This window comes from Vipera ursinii (genome assembly GCF_947247035.1).
Source record: "Vipera ursinii genome assembly, chromosome: 2".
Taxonomy (NCBI): Eukaryota; Metazoa; Chordata; class Lepidosauria; order Squamata; family Viperidae; genus Vipera; species Vipera ursinii.
In genome coordinates, this window is record NC_139513.1 from 19,172,315 (window position 1) to 19,190,412 (window position 18,098).

General features: G+C 43.7%; 1 protein-coding gene across 1 annotated transcript in view; it reads left to right on the plus strand.

Annotated features, from left to right (window-relative positions):
• Window positions 1–15,394, plus strand: part of C2 (complement C2) — a 56,339-nt gene extending 40,945 nt beyond the window's left edge. Inside the window, exons 13-18 of the mRNA XM_083355644.1 lie at window positions 920–1,070; window positions 3,232–3,311; window positions 6,564–6,655; window positions 10,065–10,191; window positions 12,552–12,601; window positions 15,183–15,394. Coding sequence (XP_083211770.1) covers window positions 920–1,070; window positions 3,232–3,311; window positions 6,564–6,655; window positions 10,065–10,191; window positions 12,552–12,601; window positions 15,183–15,371 — 689 coding nt within the window. The 3' untranslated portion in view covers window positions 15,372–15,394. The remainder of the gene's footprint in view (window positions 1–919; window positions 1,071–3,231; window positions 3,312–6,563; window positions 6,656–10,064; window positions 10,192–12,551; window positions 12,602–15,182) is intronic.
• Window positions 15,395–18,098: the final 2,704 nt, after the last annotated feature.

Consider the following 18,098-nt stretch of genomic DNA (forward strand, 5'->3'; position numbering starts at 1 on the left):
TTATTTATTTAATTTATTTATTTTGATCCCATTTATATCCCGCCCTTCTCCAAAGACTCAGGGCGGCTTACAATTTAAAGCACAAACCAATGTGCTTAGCAATAGCCTTCATTCTATGTATGTGCCTGCTTATTAGGGCTTTCGCCCCCCCCCCCACAAGCGGCATTATTACAAAGTCAGCTTAATTGCCCCCAACAATCTGGGTCCTCATTTTACCTACCTGGGAAGGATGGAAGGCTGAGTCAACCTTGAGACTGGTGGGATGCGAACCTGCACTAATTGCAGGCAGCTGGTGTTACTTAAGGAGGCATTAGCCCACTGCTCCACCAAGGCTCTGAGTTTGGCTGTTTGCATGCAGATGTTGCATTACCCACCTAGGTACCATCATCAGTAATATCATCATCAACTGACACTGATGATGGTACATAGTTGGGCACCGAAATGTCTGCAAGAAAACAACTTTAAGCTCAGAGAACCACCCCACAGTTCAACCCTGTGACATAGCTATTCTCTTCTACTGGAAAGTTGAGATATCTTTGTGACCAACTAAATCCATGGCAGATTGATGCTGGCTGTTTTCTTGTCATCTCCAGAAATGACAGGAAAAGAGGGAGGCCATTTTTCCTGACAGCAATGCCACGTTTACCAATAAAGATGAAAATACTTGTAGCTCAGACTTGAAAGGAGTTCTCTGAGCTTGGATGGTTTCTTGCAGACATTTCATTACCCAAACTAGGTAACAAGCACTGTTAATCCATAACAAGTAGTTCAAGCACTGATGAGGTTATCTAGTTTGGGTAATGAAACGTCTGCAAGAAAACAACCAAGCTCAGAGAGCACCAAGGGCGGCTCCTCAATGCAATGTTTTTACAGTAGAAAAAGAAAATTGAGGATCTCTGTTTCTTTCTCCCCTTGGTAGGAGGAGAAATCAGGATACAGATAAAGAGACGGATTGACCATGAATTATACAACATTCGAGCCAAGACAGCTCAGGGCATCCAAGAATTCTACGACTACGATATCTCCCTCATTGAATTGGAGAAACCTGTGTCCTTCGGGGGACGAATCAGGTATCGTGTCTCTTTGTCAGGGTTTTAAAGTTCACCTGATTTGTTCAGAAACATTCATTGGTTGACACTAATTATGCTCTCTGCACATCCCAACGGAAGCCTAAAGGAATTCGCAGGCTCTTCCACTGGAAACTCATTCGCATTACGCTATTACAGGTAGTTCTCATTTAGCCGGCAACTTGGTCATTAAGTGAAGCAGTTGCTAAATAGTACTGCCACTGCACTTGTAGAAGCAGTAGTAGTTTATTGATTGATCAAAAGAATAGAATAATAAGTTTGTCACTTTAAATGTACACTGATCAGCATGCGTTAAAATGAGATTTCATTGCATACAGCTCTCAAAGGGTAACCACTTCCAATATACACTGCATAAACATAACCAAAAAACCCCATCAATTTTCCATATACCCTCAAACACACACGTGTGGCCCAGAGAAACAACACTGTCTATTTTGGATGTATACATATACATGGCAAGAAAAGGGAATTTTGCGAGTTTACCAGACGGATGGCATAGGGAACAAAGCTATTACAGAATCTAGTAGTCCTGCTATAAATACTTCGAAACCTCCTCCCAGAGGGGAGCAACAGAAACAGACTGTAAAGTGGGGGGGTCTCTAACAATCATCGAGGTCTAAGTATGTAGCGCTTATAAGCAGTATCCTGAATAATGACTTCCTCTATTATTTCTCAGTTCTCCTTACCACACTTTATCTGAGGCACTGCTGCCACCAAACCAGACAGTGATGCAGTTTGTTAAGATGCTCTCAATCGTGCCTCCGTAAAAAGTGGCCAGGTCAGAAGGAGAAAGATGTGCTCTCCTCAACCGATGTAAGAAATGCAAACACTGGTTTCCACGCTTCACTAAAGATGACGTGTGGGGAGACCAAGTCAGATTGTTAGTTATCTGCACCCCCAGATATTTAATACTGTTGACCAACTCCACAGCTTGATGCAGAGTAGAATATGGCTACGCTGGCTCTTTCTAAAATCTACAATGATTGCTAAATAGTGCTGCAACGATGCTTGTAAGAAATAGTAGTAGTTCATTGATCGGTCCTGTGACGTGATCAACAAAATAAAACACAGTAAAGGTAAAGGTAAACGTTCCCCCGCACATGTGTGCTAGTCGTTTCCAACTCTAGGGGCCGGTGCTCATATCCATTTCAAAGCTGAAGAGCCAGCACTTGTCCGAGGACGTCTCCAAAGGCGTACATAACGCTTCCCACCGTAGTGGCCCCTATTTTTCTACTTGCACTTTTACGTGCTTTCGAACTGCTAGGTTGGCAGAAGCTGGGACGAGTAACAGGAGCTCACTCTGTTACACGGCACTCGGGATTCGATCCGCCAAACTGCCGACCATCTGATCAACAAGCTCAGCGCCCTAACCCACTGAGCCACCGCGTCCCTTTTGCCACCGTGTCCCTTTTAAAACACAGTACATAGTCTGATTTTGGAATAAGATAGATAGGAGGAAATGCAAGTGTGTTAATACTTGAGTAAAGTATTAAAGTAAGTAGAATACAAATGTGTTACTACTTAGGGTTTTGTTTTTGTTGTTGTTGTTTTTGCTTTACAGACCTGAAAAGGTCATAAATGAGAGGACTGGTAGCAAAGTTACTTTTTCATCGCTGTGGTAACTGTGGATGGTCCCTGTGCAAGGCAGTCACTAAACGAGAGTGATGAATGAGGCTTAATGTTTTTGTGACCACCTGGCTTTCTACGTTTATTACAACCAATGCTTTTGCTCTCGTGTTGACTGTTGGTTACCGAGAGGTTTCCCTTCTATTTTTATTGCAATTAAGGACAGAGAAAGCCCCTTTTAAGTAAACCAACAGGTACAGGTTTTGGCAGTGGATGCAGTGGATTATGTATCCCAGACAAGAAGAGTGGCCAGTCAAGGGCCACCTGGCCACAGCCCTCTGTCGTGGCCCACCGAATCCCCTTGGAGTGCCCCTTGGAATTTTGCTGACCTCGTCGCTAATTTCCCATTACAAATGTCCAAAGCTGGAAATTTCCAGGTGGCCCTACCCAATTTGAATTGCGATCCTGTCTTCCTTTGTTCCTCTTGTTACCTGCCCACCTTTCTGGGACACTCCCCCCCCCCCCGGGATTTCTCCCGATGGCCATTAAATCAGATAGGTCCATCTTTTCTTTCTAGGCCAATCTGCCTACCTTGCACCGAAGGGGCCAGCAGAGCCATGAAGAAAAAGCCTGGAACGACGACATGCAGAGATCACGGTAAGGACACCCGTCTTCTCCATACTTTGCACCAAGCTCCATTAGACTCTGGTTGAGCCAGGCCAGTCTCGTGACCAAGATGTCGGACGGGTTGAGGTCCACTCCGTGAAACTATTGTTTTAGCTCGGGCTCCTATTTAATTCTTTTTGTTCACCGCCCTGAGTCCTTCGGGAGAAGGGCGGTATACAAATATAATAAATACTAAATACTAAACTAGACGTAGCTCAGCCTATCTCATGCAGCTTTCGCAGTCAGGGAAAAAGGTGAAGGAGAAAGCCTTATCTCTGCCACTTTGAGCTGCTGAAGGACAAGATAAGACATCATTTTTATTTATTTTATTTATTTTATCAGTCATAATAAAAGAAGTAAAAATGATGGTGAAAGAAGTGACTTATGGCCGTTTTTCATCCTTTTAACATTCCTCCCAAAAACACCCTATGCCTGTCCCCCTGGGGCCGTTCTGTCAATATCAGTTCCTCATTTTTACAAAATGCTTTCCTTCATTTTTTCCATTTTTGGAAATCTATTACTTTCAGTTCCTCTCGGTTTCTCAATTGTTGCAAATCTGTCACATTTGGTTTGTTAGGCTTCATTTTACTTTTATTTTTAATATTGCACTCATTTCCCCCACATGAATAGTTCCCCAAAGATGCAGTTACTGATTGCAATTTTGTGAGATACACCCATTTTTCGCAACCCCTTTCCCCCCCCCCTCAGTTCATTATTTCCGTGCATCATTCTCATGAATGTGTGTGTTCTGTGGCTCTGATTGTTCTATTCAAACCTGGAAATTGAAGCTAGCCCCATTTCACTTTCTTTGTTCATTTGAACATTTGACATATGTTCTTATTAAAATGCACTTGCTTCTCATCTCAAAGTAACAGTGAACGGTCTGCTAACATCTGGTCTTCAATCTGCGTTAAATAATATTTGCAAAAGGTACAAAAAAGTTCAAGTGCATTGAAAAAAAGAGAACATACATGTTAGGAAGCATGACATTGATTGATTGATTGATTGATTGATTGATTGATTGATTGATGAGATATGGCTGTCCATCTTGTGTGCCATAACTCTGAGTGGTATACTCTACACCAAGAACAATAGGAATATTGAAGAAACCATTAAAACCAGCATCAAAGAAACAACTCCGGTTCCCTAAACCAGGGGTAGGCAACCTTGGCTCTTTTATGACTGGCTAGGAATTCTGGGAGTTGAAGTCCACGAGTCATTAAAGAGCCAAGATTGCCTACCCCTGCCCTAAACCAACACACCCTGTTTCTTAATCTCCAGAACTTTAAGATGTATGGACTTTAGCGTTCAGATTTAACCAGCCAGAATGCTGGCTGAGGAATTCTGGGAATTGAAGTCCACACATTTATTTATTTATTTATTTATTGAATTTCTATACCGCCCTTCTCCCGAAGGATTCAGGGCGGTGTACAGGGCAATAAAAGCACTACAAAAGTTACAAAAGTTAAAAGTAAAATTAAATTAATGAAGCCCTTACAATAAATAATTAAAAATACCCCAAACCCTTAAACCAGGCCGGCCTGTTCAAATAAATAGGTTTTCAGATCTTAGACTTGCTGAGGTAGAGAAACACTGCTCCAGGCACTGGGTCAATGTCTGACGTGCCCAACCAGAGACAGAGATACAGTATATTGTTGAGTGTCAATTGCCAGCATCACCCATATATTGATGATACTGTACCCTCTTAACACCAAATGACCTCTCCCAGCAATTTCATGTAGATGTTAAACAGGAACTGGGAGAATCGCAATCCCTGAAGCCTGAAGCACTCCACAAAAAAGGGACGTAGGGTTGAACCTGCCCCCCCGCTCCTCCCCAATATTTAGAAATATTGAGTATTGGGGAAATGACTACAAGCTATTCTCAAGAAAACTAAGGGCAAAAAGATTGAGGAATATTTTAATGCTTTATTTTTTTATAAAAAAAATCAATTGGAAAACCCCCCATATCCTGCCTCAGCTTATCCAGACCCGGTCACTGACCAATTTAGACTGGTCAGCACATCCTTATCTTTGCGGTTCTAATGTGAGAGATTCTGAGGAAATTGGGAGGTTAAAACCTTTGCTATTTCAGAGGAAGGATGAAGAAATAGTTCGGAACAAATATTATAAAGAAATTCCACATGCTGAGTTCACATTTCTTGGCACGCTTACAAACAACCCAGCCCAGTTTCATTAGAACATTTATTTTTTTTAAAAAAAAATAGAAAACAAATCTTGTAACGGGTTTTTTTCAAGAACAAAACAAAACGAGCAGTTCCTTCAGAAGAGGAAATTGCTCCACTCTAGGTGGCTGCCTTTCACCATTCCATTTTCTGAGGGGACAGAATGAAAACCATCCTTCCCAATCTTTTATTGGTCACGTTTCTTGCTCTTTCTGTTCAGAAACAGCAAAAGCGTTCAATTATTTTTGTTTGAGGATGGGTCTTCCTTGCTGTAACCTCTTAGGTTTCCTGACCATAATTATTCATCTGTCTAAACCAGGATGTCCAATCTTGGCAACTTTACGATGTAATAATAATAATAATAAAGTTGGAAGGGACCTTGGAGGTCATCTAGTCCAACCTCCTGCTCAGTCAGCAAACCCTATACCATTTCAGACAAACGGCTGTCCTGTCTCTTCTTAAAAACCTCCAGTGTTGGAGCATTCACCACCTCTGGAGGCAGGTTGTTCCACTGGTTAATTGTTCTGTCAGGAAGTTTCTCCTTAGTTCTAGGTTGCTTCTCTCCTTGACTGGTTTCCATCCGTTGCTTCTTGTCCTGCCTTCAGGTGCTCTGGAGAATAGCTTGACTCCCTCTTCTTTGTGGCGGCCCCTGAGATATTGGAACACTGCTATCATGTCCCCCCTCTTCCTTCTCTTCATTAAATTAGACATACCCAATTCCAGCAACCCTTCTTTATGTGTTTTTTTTTGCTGGCTGAGGAAATTCTGGGAGGTGAACCCAAAGAAACTTTTCCAAAAGATAACTGGAATTTTTCTTTCTTTCTTTTTTTTGAAAAAGCACCTTTGAGAGAACAATGACCTGATGACTGAGAATCTCCACAGACATCTCGGAGGTTAAGTCTACATGACTCTCATGTGTAGACTTCAAGTCCCAGAATTCTTCACTCAGCCATGCTGGCTGGGGAATTCTGGGAGTTGAAGTACACAAGTCTTAAAGTTGCAAAGGTTGGACACTCCTGATCTAAACCCATAATTATATGTCCCTTTCTGCTCCACAGAACTCGAGCTTCTGAGTTTTGAGAAGGTGCCTGCCGAGTTCATCTCCTTGGACCACAAGAGAATGAATGTGCAGATCAAGACCAAAAGAAGTGTGAGTATTTAGCTCCCTGCTCAGGGATTCTGGGTAATGAGAGTCTGAAAGAGAAGAGGAAAGAATGGTGGAAAAATCTCTTAAAGAAGATGAATGGGGGGATGTTAATTTGCCTTCCCCTTGAAAAAAACAAAAAGATAATTTTAAAGCATATTATTTATTGGTCAAACAAAATTACAAATTTGAACAAAAAAAAAATGAAGAAAAACTAAAATGTCACAGGGACGATAGGTACGCCCCCTTAGGAACTCTTAAATATTGGATGAGAAGTTAAATTGGAATTAAAACTGGGCAAGTTAGTAGCTGAGACAACTGAAATGGGTAAGATATTCCAGACTTGGATAACTATTAACAAAGATCGAATTTTTTACAGTCAAGTTTATTTTTTTGTGATAATGTTGTTACACTCTTGTAAAAACCCATGCAGGGGTACTCTATGCTTCGTTGTATTCTAGATTTTGCAGGCTATGGGGAAAGTAGAAGTAGAATGCTCCATCCTTTTCATCCAGTGAAACCAACCAATTGTTCTCTACAAATGTCACACATACACACCCACGCTCTCCAACTTATTCAGGGAGCAACCTCACAGGAGAGAAAGCAGAGAAGCTTTTTTTTTTTTTTTTGGTCTCTGTCCAAGTTCACTTTTTTTTTCTGAATCCCACCAAAGCTGATTATGAAACCAAACCAAGAGTTGTGGGTTTTTGAGATGCGGATCTGGCTAAAGAAAAAGTTAACAGCATTGGTATTGTGTGAATAATGTACATGTATACGATTGAGGGACGCGGTGGCTCAGTGGGTTAGGACGCTGAGCTTGTCGATCAGAAGGTCAGCAGTTTAGCGGGTCGAATCCCGAGTGCCGCGTAGCTGAGTGAGCGCCTGTTACTCATCCCAGCTTCTGCCAACCTAGCAGTTCGAAAGCACGTAAAAATGCAAGTAGAAAAATAGGGACCACCACGGTGGGAAGGTAACAGCGTTCCGTGCGCCTTTGGCGTCTAGTCATGCCGGACACATGACCACGGAGACGTCCTCAGACAAGCGCTGGCTCTTTGGCTTTGAAACGGAGATGAGCACCGGCCCCTAGAGTTGGAAACGACTAGCACGCATGGGAACCTTTACCTTTACCTTTATACGATTGAGAGGAACGGAGAAAAATATAAATACATATATTAGTTATAGCCGTGTTTCTTAATCTTGGCATCTTTAAGATGGGTGGACTTCAACTCCTACAACTCTGGGAGTTGAAGTCTACCAGTCTTAAAGTTGCCAAGGGTGAAAAAGACTGAGCTAAAGTGACTGTGAGCCTTTCCTCTTTGCATAAACATATTCGGGAAATTTCATTTTTTCTGTCCCCGTGACACTGCATTCACTTCATCCCAGGCCTATTTGTACGATAGGCTTAAACCAAGTAATCTCTCCCCTCTTCAAGCTGACAGCACTGAAAAGACAGCCTGCAGCTAAATAAGATTTGTTAGGCTGTGTTGCTTTACCTTGATTTAGAAACGCAGGACTCAGAAAAGGCAGGAAAACAATAGGCCACAGGAAGGATAGATTTACGTTGATCGTTTTCCCTGAGGCAGAGTTGGGAGAACTCGGCAATGAGGAAATGCCATTAGTGAGGAACTTGTAGTGGGAAAAGGCTCTGAGGCTGATGGATGGTCTGTCACCAACCACCCGTCCTTTTGAAATTTCCAGCCAGCATTTCCATCCCCAGGTTCAAAGCATCAACCATCTTTCTATCTTTGCTTCTTCAGAATCCAACACCTGGCTTCCGTCGCAGGTCCCTAGGGGGAAAAACAACAACACATAGCTGAATCTTAGCTTATTATATTTTAATTTGGGCACACAATGACTATGGAGATTCTCCATCATCCAGGTCATGGTTGTCTCAAGGTTTCCTTTTTCCAAAAGGCAACTGGACTTTCTTGGGGTTTCCCCCCCCCTTTGAAAAACATTTCGTTTCTCATCCAAGAAGCTTCTTCAGTTCTAAAGTCTCATCTCATCTCTAACTCAACTCTGCCTGGGGATGAGAAGCAAAACATTTTCAAAGGAAAAAGAAAATCGAGTAAGTCCAGTGGCCTTTTGGAAAAAAAAAGGCCCTTTGGGGATCATTTGGACACAGATTTTAAACCAACCCAGACATGGTAAAACCGGAGCACTTACCCTCTTTTCTGCTTCGCAGCTAACAACAAAAGAAAACAGGCTGTTTTCATCCTGCCTTAGGCACAAAGTCGGCTGGGTGACCTTCAGCCAGTATCTTCCATTCAGCCCTAGGAATGAGGCAATGGCAAGCCACTTTTGAAAAGTCTTACCAAGATACGTTAACTGTAGGGCAGTATCAGTAGGACTTTCTTTGTTTTTTCGTTGAAGACTGTTATGTATGCAGGCACCTGCATAGCAACAGCCACCAGGGGGCGTTGGCCTGGACGGTTTTGGCGGGAAACCCAGTTTCAGCGGGAAACCTAGGGCCAACCCCATTGGCTGTCCGCCTACCTGGCTAGGTATTTAAGGAGGCCAGGTAGCCCTCATTCCCCAGTTCACTACCCCCCCTCCAATAAAGAGCTGAACTCACACACCGGCTGGCGTCTCTTCCTTGCGTCGGACCCACTACACTATAGTGGCGACGAAGGTGGGATTGCTGCCGACCAAGAGCTGAAGTCACTGGGGAAACGCTCCGCAAGCTGAAGAGAAAGGCATTTTTCCTTCCTTCTCCTCCACGACCGCCAGCCAACTGGACCGCGCCGGTCACCGCATCCGCAACCGAAACCGTCCAGGCCAACACCCCCTGGTGGCTGTTGCTATGCAGGTGCCTGCATACATAACAAAGACATTTCGCTTCTCATTCGCGAAGCTCCTTCAGTTCTGACTGAAGCTTCTTGGCTGAGAAGTGAAATGTCTTCAAGGAAAAACAAAGAAAATCCAGTTGCCTCTTGAAAAAAAAAACCCCACCTTTGGATGAGTGAAAATCTCCGTAGACCCGAAGGGCAGTATTCCTCAACCTTGGCAACTTTAAGACACGTGGACCTCAACTCCCAGAATTCCCTAGCCCAGGGGTTGGCAACCTTGGCTCTTTTATAACTTGTGGACTTCAACTCCCATAATTCCTGAGCCAGCACAGCTGGCTCAGGAATTCTGGGAGTTGAAGTCCACGAGTCATAAAAGAGCCAGGGTTGCCTACCCCTGCCCTAGCCAGTAGCAATAATGGCTTTGGAATTCTGGGTGTTGAAGTCCACACATCTTAAAGTTGCCAAGTTTGAGAAACAACCTTGCTGTAGGGACTAGTCAAGGCAGTCACCAGTATTCAAAACCTGATTTGAAGTCAACGCACAAGAATGGGTGGCGAGCCCTTGATGCAATGGCCCAATTCGCTACTCCAGTAACCGATCTGTTGTTAACCTGTTCTTTCTTGCAGCGTCCCACATGTGTTTCTGGAGCTATTCAGAAGATATATTCCAATGTGTCCAATGTTGACGAAGTGGTGACCGACAGGTTTCTGTGCAGTGGAGAAGAGAAGTCGTTGGAAGCATACACTTGCAAAGGTGAATTTTACCTGCCAAGGAGGTGTGATTGTATCCCCATTGTGTGTATAATGTCAAAGAAGGAGGGTTGAATTCTGGCCAAGCTGTGCCATCTATGTTGGAGTCACTAGATAAGGAGTGCTTTGTACCATTTCCGCTCGCCAATTGTTTAGAAAAATGGGTAACCCTTGACTTAACGACCAGTCACTAACAACCCTTTGAAGTTATAATGGACTTTTGAAAAGCTACCTGGGACTCATCCTCAAAGTCATAACTGCTGTACACTACTCCCATTTTTCCACCCCCAGTCACATGATTGCATTTGGGGCGCTTGGCAACTGGATCGTATTTATGACCAGTTGCAGTGTTCTGTGGTGGCATGATGCCATGTGTGACTTTTTGGGATACACCGGATTCATTTAATGACCTTGTGGGTCCCTTAACAATCACACGATTCACTTAACAACTGCAATGACTCGCAAAAACGGTTGTAAAAGCAAGTCCAGTCACATGGTGTCTTGACTTAACAACCGCCAACAACTTATAACCTACGTTCCAGCCTCCATTATGATTGTAAGTTGTAGTTTGAGGCTGTGCTGCATCTTCATGGCTGTTCTGATGACCTCATAAGCCAATCGGTGATCCCTTCAACTACCCATTAAATAGAACCAGGAACAGGATGATGAATTTTGGATGTGAGAATATGGACGTAAGCCAGCGTTTCTTAACCTCGGCAAGGTGAAGATGTCTGGACTTCAGTTCCCGGAATTCCCCATCTAGCATGGATGGCTAGGAAATTCTGGAAGTTGAAGTCCAGACATCTTCTCCTTGCCAAGATTGAGAGACGCTGATATAAGCAATATCCTGCGGGATTAAATCCCTTGCCCATCTAGCCAGCAGTTTGTTTTCACAGTGGCCCACCAACTGGCTAGTCTCCAACTAGTCACCAACTGACCACTAGTCTTCCAGCAGGTGGCCTTCAGAGGCAGTCCCACAGCCATCCAGGCTAATAGCCGCCGATCCTAAAGATGGGGTCAAGGCCCAATCAGTGGGATGATGAAGCACAGAGATTCTACAGAGCTGCACCAGAGCAGATGGCAAGTCAACTTTGCCTCCGGCTGAAATAAACTAGCGCAGAGCTGGGTGGGTGGGTAGGGAGGGAGACAAGTTACATAATTTTATTCTCTCTCTCTCTTTTTTTTTTAAAAGGACATTTAAGGAGTGGGGAGGAAAGATTGGATGCATCACATTGCTGGTCCCAGCTGGGCAAATATTTTCTAATAACAGAGGTCTTTCAGTCCAGGCTATTTCCTTACATGCTGAATCAACTTATTTATATTATGGCAACTTTTATTTGTAGTACGGGGACGACAGAGAATGAGGTGGCTGGATGGAGTCACTGAAGCTGTAGGCGTGAGCTTAGATGGACTCCAGAAGATGGTAGAGGACAGGAAGGCCTGGAGGAACATTGTCCATAGGGTCGCGATGGGTCGGACACGACTTCGCAACTAACAACAACAACAACCCTTTTCCTCCTTCTCTAAATTTTCTTGGTTCAGTGCCTTGTAGGTTTCAGACACCCAAAGGATGAGATGGGGGTTAGGAATAATGTACATTTCCTGCTGCCCAAGTAGGCATTTTGTGGGCCAGTTTGGTATAGTGTTTCAAGGCACCAGATTAGAAGCCAGAGGGCCATGAGTTCTGGTCCCCGTTTAGATATAGAAGTTTATTGGATCGTATTTTGAGGCAATCGGTCGCTAGACTGGGAAGTCAAAAAATATCTGTCTACCAACCCACATGTATCAGCATGGAACATGATGATCCATAGCCCAATCCTTCATCCAACAGTGCATTGATGAATGAGGAGGAGGAGGAATTGCACAATGCTTCTTCCATGGAACAGCTGGATACCAGCTGACGTAGTTTTGCATCTTGATGACCCAGAATAGTTTGCTGTTTGGCTTTATCAACCATAAGATACCAATTGGCATTTCGGATGAAGCAAGTAGGAGCAACTCTGCCATGTTTAACACAGAGGGGAGAATTCTAAGAAGTATGATCTTCACGAGATAATCTGTCCTCTTTTAAAAATAAACCTGTCCAAGGCTAGTGAGAAATAAACAATTAACTTTAAATAAACAATTCCAGATTAGGCCAAGGCATTAGGTCGGTAGGTTTAGACATTCTCTGTCTTCGGTCTACCCAGATGTAAAGATACATCTCTGATCAGGAGAAAGAAAGAAACCTGTTATTGTTCATCTAAGGGGTTAAGTTTTGGGCAGTTTTGCAAGGCCTGAAGTTTTGAACTTTTCCCTCCTGGAGGTGGCAAGAAGCGGTGAAGCTTGTCCTCTGTTTAATCTCCCTTCTCCCACTTTTTGCAGGTGAATCTGGAGGATCGCTCTTCGTGGAAAGGAGAGAAAGACATTTTCAGGTAATGAATTATGTGCTGGATTCGAATGTGGCACGTGCAGTGGCTGACATTAGTTGGTCAAAGCTCTTTTCATCTGGGCTCTGCCCAGTCCTCCCGATGATCCTACCTGTTCCTAAGCCAGGGTTTTCTGAAATTTGTGATTTATTGCACTAAGCTAGAGTGGTACGACTTGACCACGATGGTTAGAACTTAGTTCAGTATGTGAACTTAGGCAAAGTCCTGCAGTCGTTCAGGGAAGCGATGGTAGGGGCGGTGATTAGAACCTCGTGGTGGGGATGGACGCTTGCTCACACTTTAGATACTCTGAGAAAAGTTGAGATACTCTGCATGAGAAAAGGCAAGATTCCTCAGGGTGAGGGTTAGAAAATCTTCCCAACAAGCAGAAAGCCCTGCTCAAGAGTGAAGACCCTGGAATGGAAGAAGTTGACTCCCGTTTCTTGGATGTTTTTTTTTTAATCCCATTTATATCCCGCCCTTCTCCGAAGACAGGGCGGCTTACAATCTAAAGCACAAATCAATGTGCTTAGCAATAGCCTTCATTCTATGTATATGCCTGCTTATTAGGGCTTTCGCCCCCCCCCAAGCAGCATTATTACAAAGTCAGCTTATTGCCCCCAACAATCTGGGTCCTCATTTTACCTACCTCGGAAGGATGGAAGGCTGAGTGAACCTTGAGCCTGGTGGGACTCGAACCTGCACTAATTGCAGGCAGCTGGTGTTACTTAAGGAGGCATTAGCCCACTGCTTCACCAAGGCTCTGGATGTGTTCCAGCAGAGGCCAGAGTGCCTTCTGTTGGGTCTGCTCTACTTGGATTCTTGCAGTAAGCAGAAGGATGGGCTCGTGGTTGTGTGATCTTGTTTTCCAAAACAGCCTCTCTCTCTCCCCCCCCCGCTTTTTTTATTTAACCTTCTTAATTTTCCTGCAGATACGTCCCACTTGCTCTTCTTTTATGCTTTAAAATGTTTTAATTTAAAGTAGCTCAGGAAGGCAGAAGTTAGAATAGCAATGGTCAGCCAACACGTGTGGTTGCGGAAATAAGAATAAACCAAGAGTATTGTACGGGTGACTCATTGCAGTCGCCACAGGCTTGGTGCTACGCGTTGGCCATGTTGTGATTCAGGGTCAGCCTGTGGGTTCGGCAGTTGGGTCGGACGACTCAGAGGAGGAGGAGGAGGGGGGTGTTGAAGAGCTTGATGAGAGCCCCCAGCCAGGCCCCTCTCATCTGGTCACGACGCAGACCCAGCTGTGTGAGCCTGACAGCGTGGATGAAGATGACCCACAGCTGGCCCTGTTCAAGGACGCCCGACGCAGGAGGCAGTCAATCACGAGTAAACAGAGGAAGGCAATGGGGCTCCTCGGAAGGAGGCAGAGAGAAGCCACGCCCTGAACTGTATTTAAGGGGGAATGCGTGGGAGGGCTGGTTTGCTGAAGGCAACCCCTTGAATAGTTCCTGTTTCATAGCTCCTGTTTCATGGTTGGTGTCTGTTTTATTATAATAAATTTGGCAGGCTTTATTCCAGCCTCTTGCCGTTTGTAAAGGGGTTGTCCCTGCCTTTTCTACAGGGCCGGTAGCAGGCTGGTACAGAACAGGCCACTGTACAACACGGAGAGTAAATGCAAGTGTGTATCTGGAGGAGGCTACCAAGTACCACATAGGCAGCGGTGGGATTCAAATATGTGAACAACTGGTTCTCTCTGTGGATGCTGCTTCCGGAACTCCATTCTGGGCCTGGGCAATAAAAAATTAGCTACAGGTGCTGCCAAAGTGGTGTGAACCGGCTGAATCCCACCACTGTACGTAGGCCAGCAATCTCCAAAGTTGGCCAATTTAAGACTTGTGGACTTCAACTCCCAGAATTCCTCAGCTGGCTGAGGAATTCTGGGAGTTGTAGTCCACAAGTCTTAAAGAGGCCAAATTTGGAGACCCTGACCCTTGGCTATGTTTTAGAGATGAGGCCAAATGAAAAAGTCTCTGCAAGGATCCTCTGGCATGCAGGCATTTCAACCCTGCTTCTATTACCACATATATTCAATTAGTAAGAATCTGTGGGGAAGCAAAGGGACAAGTCATGCAAAGTTCATTGTGACATCACAATCAGAACCGCCTTGGACACATAGCACATGGTGTGATGGTATGGTGAAAGAATAAATAGCAATAGCATATATCGCATCATACTGCTTTACAGCCCTGTGTAAGCAGCTTACAGAGTCAGCATATTGCCCCCAACAATCTGGGTCCTCATTTTACTGACCTCGGAAGGATGGAAAGCTGAGTCAACCTTGAGCCAGTCAGGATCAAACTCCTGACAGTGGATAGAGTTAGCCTGCAATACTTTATTCTAACCACTACGCCATCACGGCTCTTGCATATAACATCATGATGTGCATTTTGACATCATGCATATGAACAACCACCAATGGAAAATGGAAGCTTCCTTGTTTACAGCCACCCCAGGTGAAGGGCAAGAAATGATGAGATTTAGGTTGGCCAAGAGCATTAATAATCACAATTTGTGACTCACTGGATCTCATCCAGGTTATCTAGTTTATTATTTACAATTCCTTTGTCTTTCCCGATAGGTGGGTGTGATCAGCTGGGGTACGTATGATCCATGTGTGCGGAAGAAGAAAAACGACAATGGGGAGATGATACGAGATCAACCAAGCAAAGGAGACAAACCACGAGATTTCTACATCAGCCTCTTTCAAGTGCAGGATTGGTTAAGAAAACATCTGGACAAGTCCTTGAGATTCATTCCCATGCAGTGAACTTCTAGTATTTGCTCTTAACCAGAACTTAGTACAGTATTTGCCAAGCTAGCAATCAGCATAATAATGATTAAAAATTACCTTGATGACATCTGGCGATTGAAATACTGATATTTGCAGCAATCAGCATAATAATGATTAAAAATTACCTTGATGACATCTGGCGATTGAAATACTGATATTTGCAGCAGAAGGATCCAAATTTGGTCCAAAGTTCATCATGTCAGAGCCTTCAATTCCTTCCACAGACCTTGCAAAAATGCCAATCAGCTGAAAATAAAATAAAAATAAGCCAGTGGTTTCTTTCACACTATACTGTATATTATGCACCTTTGCTTGTCTTCCAAAATCCTTTGGTGATATTTATTCGAAAGTTAATCCTAGCTTTCTACTGTTGATTAAGACAATGGCAATTAAAAGCTTTTTCCTTGTTCTTTCCCCCCCACCCCGTGTTTGTTACGACTTCTTACAGAGCATGGCAACAGGAATACTGTTAAATAAACTGCCAGTAGAATAGCATATCTCATTTGACTCTTAATATAAATTCTTGTTCGCCTAGATTGAATTTCGGTGCGTAGGCCTTTGTGTGAGAAAAGAAAGGTATTTGAGCAAACAAATGAATCAGGAATTCATCATAAGCGGCCGTTAGAAATCACCAGGAAGTAAATCAAAGCACTTTTAAATTAAAAGAATCCTGTTTCCTGTTTCAAACAGGATGCTTTTGATTCGAAATATTGAAGTGCCAGGAATGGCTTGCTACCTCTATCCAAATTAGACTCTATGATGTCCATGGGAGGGGCAGGTCTTAGGACTGTGAGGTTGTGGCTGCCATCTGAACTTGTTGGACACACACATACACACACAACACCTGAATGCCCTTGTTTAGTATCATAATTACATTTTAAATTTGGACGTCATTTGGAAAAGCAACACAAAACACAGAGTAAAGTGACCCAGAAAACCATAGTGCTCTGCTTAATCATTCATGCCCTTGAATTTTCTTCTGCAAATAAATGAATAACCTGATAGATGCATTATGTTTTTTTTTTCATCCAGGATACAATCGGAGTAAGTGAAGAGGAGTGTGTGTAGTTTCAGGAAGTTAAAGGGGGGGGGGAAACGGCTATGATTTTATGGTGGCATGAAACTCTAATACCCACTTTGAAATAACAGAAAATACTTTTAGTTCGGGACTTTAGATTTTGGCAGTGGTTGGCTCTCCAAGCTTGTTTCAATTTAGTTTCTGAACGTTTCATTACCCGACTAGGTAACATCAGGAGGATTTTCTTATCCAATTTTCTTGTCCTGTTTTATTTATAAGCTAAGGAAAATTGGACAAGAAAATCCTGCTGCAGATGTTACCTAGTCTGGTAATGAAACGTTCAGAAACTACCTAGGAGGATTCTGGAAAAGATAATCAAGCAACGAATCGACGAACACCTAGAGCCAACATGGGTTTGTCAAAAACGGATCATGCCAGACAAATCTTAATGCATTCTTTGACCAGGTGACAAAATTAGTGGGCCAGAGGAATGCTGTGGCTATAATTTACTTGAACTTCAGTAACGGATATGATAAAATAGACTACAACCTACTACTTGATAAGATAGAAAAATGTGGGTTAGACAGCATCACCACCAGATGGATTCGTAGCTGGCTGACCGGCCGCACTCAGCGTGTGGTCCTCAGTGGAACTGCATCTACATGGAAGGAAGTGTGTAGTGGGGTGCCCCAGGGCTCTGTTCTGGGCCCAGTGCTCTTCAACATTTTCACCAATGATTTGGACAATGGAATACATGGGGAACTCATCAGATCTGCAGACGACACCAAGCTGGCAGGAATAGCCAATACTCCAGAAGATAGGCTTAAGATGCAGAAGGATCTTGAAGCCTTGAACACGGCGCTAACAAAATGAAATTCAATGGTGAAAAAAAATAAGGTTCTACATTTAGGCAAGAAAAACCAGATGCACAGGTATAGTATAGGTGGTATCTTGCTCCATAGTAGTAACTGTGAGAGAGATCTCGGAGTCCTACTGGACAATCTCTTAAATATGAGCCAGCCGTGTGCTGCAGCTGCCAGAAAAGCCAACACAGTGCTAGGCTGCACTAACAGAGGGATAGAATCAAGTTCATGTGAAGTGTTGATACCACTTTGCAATGCCTTGGTAAGGCCATACACTTGGAATACTGCATCCAGTTTTGGTCACCATGATGTAAAAAAGATGTTGAGACTCTAGAAAGAGTACCGAGAACAACAAAGATGACTAGGGAACTGGAGGCTAACATATAAGGAACGTTTGCTAGAATTGGGCATGTCTAGTTTAATGAAGATAAGGACATGATAGCAGTGTTCCAATATCTCAAGGGCTGCCACAAAGAAGAGGGAGTCAAGCTATTCTCCAAAGCACCTGAGGGCAGGATAAGAAGCAATGGATGGAAACTAATCAAGGAGAGAACCAACTTAGAACTAAGGAGAACTTTCCTGACAGTGGCGTAGCGTGGGGGGTGCAAGGGGGGCCGGCCGCACCGGGCGCAACATCTGGGGGGGCGCATTAGATGCATTTTACTTTAATTACATCAGTATTTTCATAACAATACATGTGCTTAGGGGGTAAGGGTTTCTTTAACTAATCTAGTGGAAGAGACTCGAGTGTTAAAATCCACGGGTTAGGGGGCGCAAATTACTTGCCTTGCCCCGGGTGCTGACAACCCACGCTACGCCACT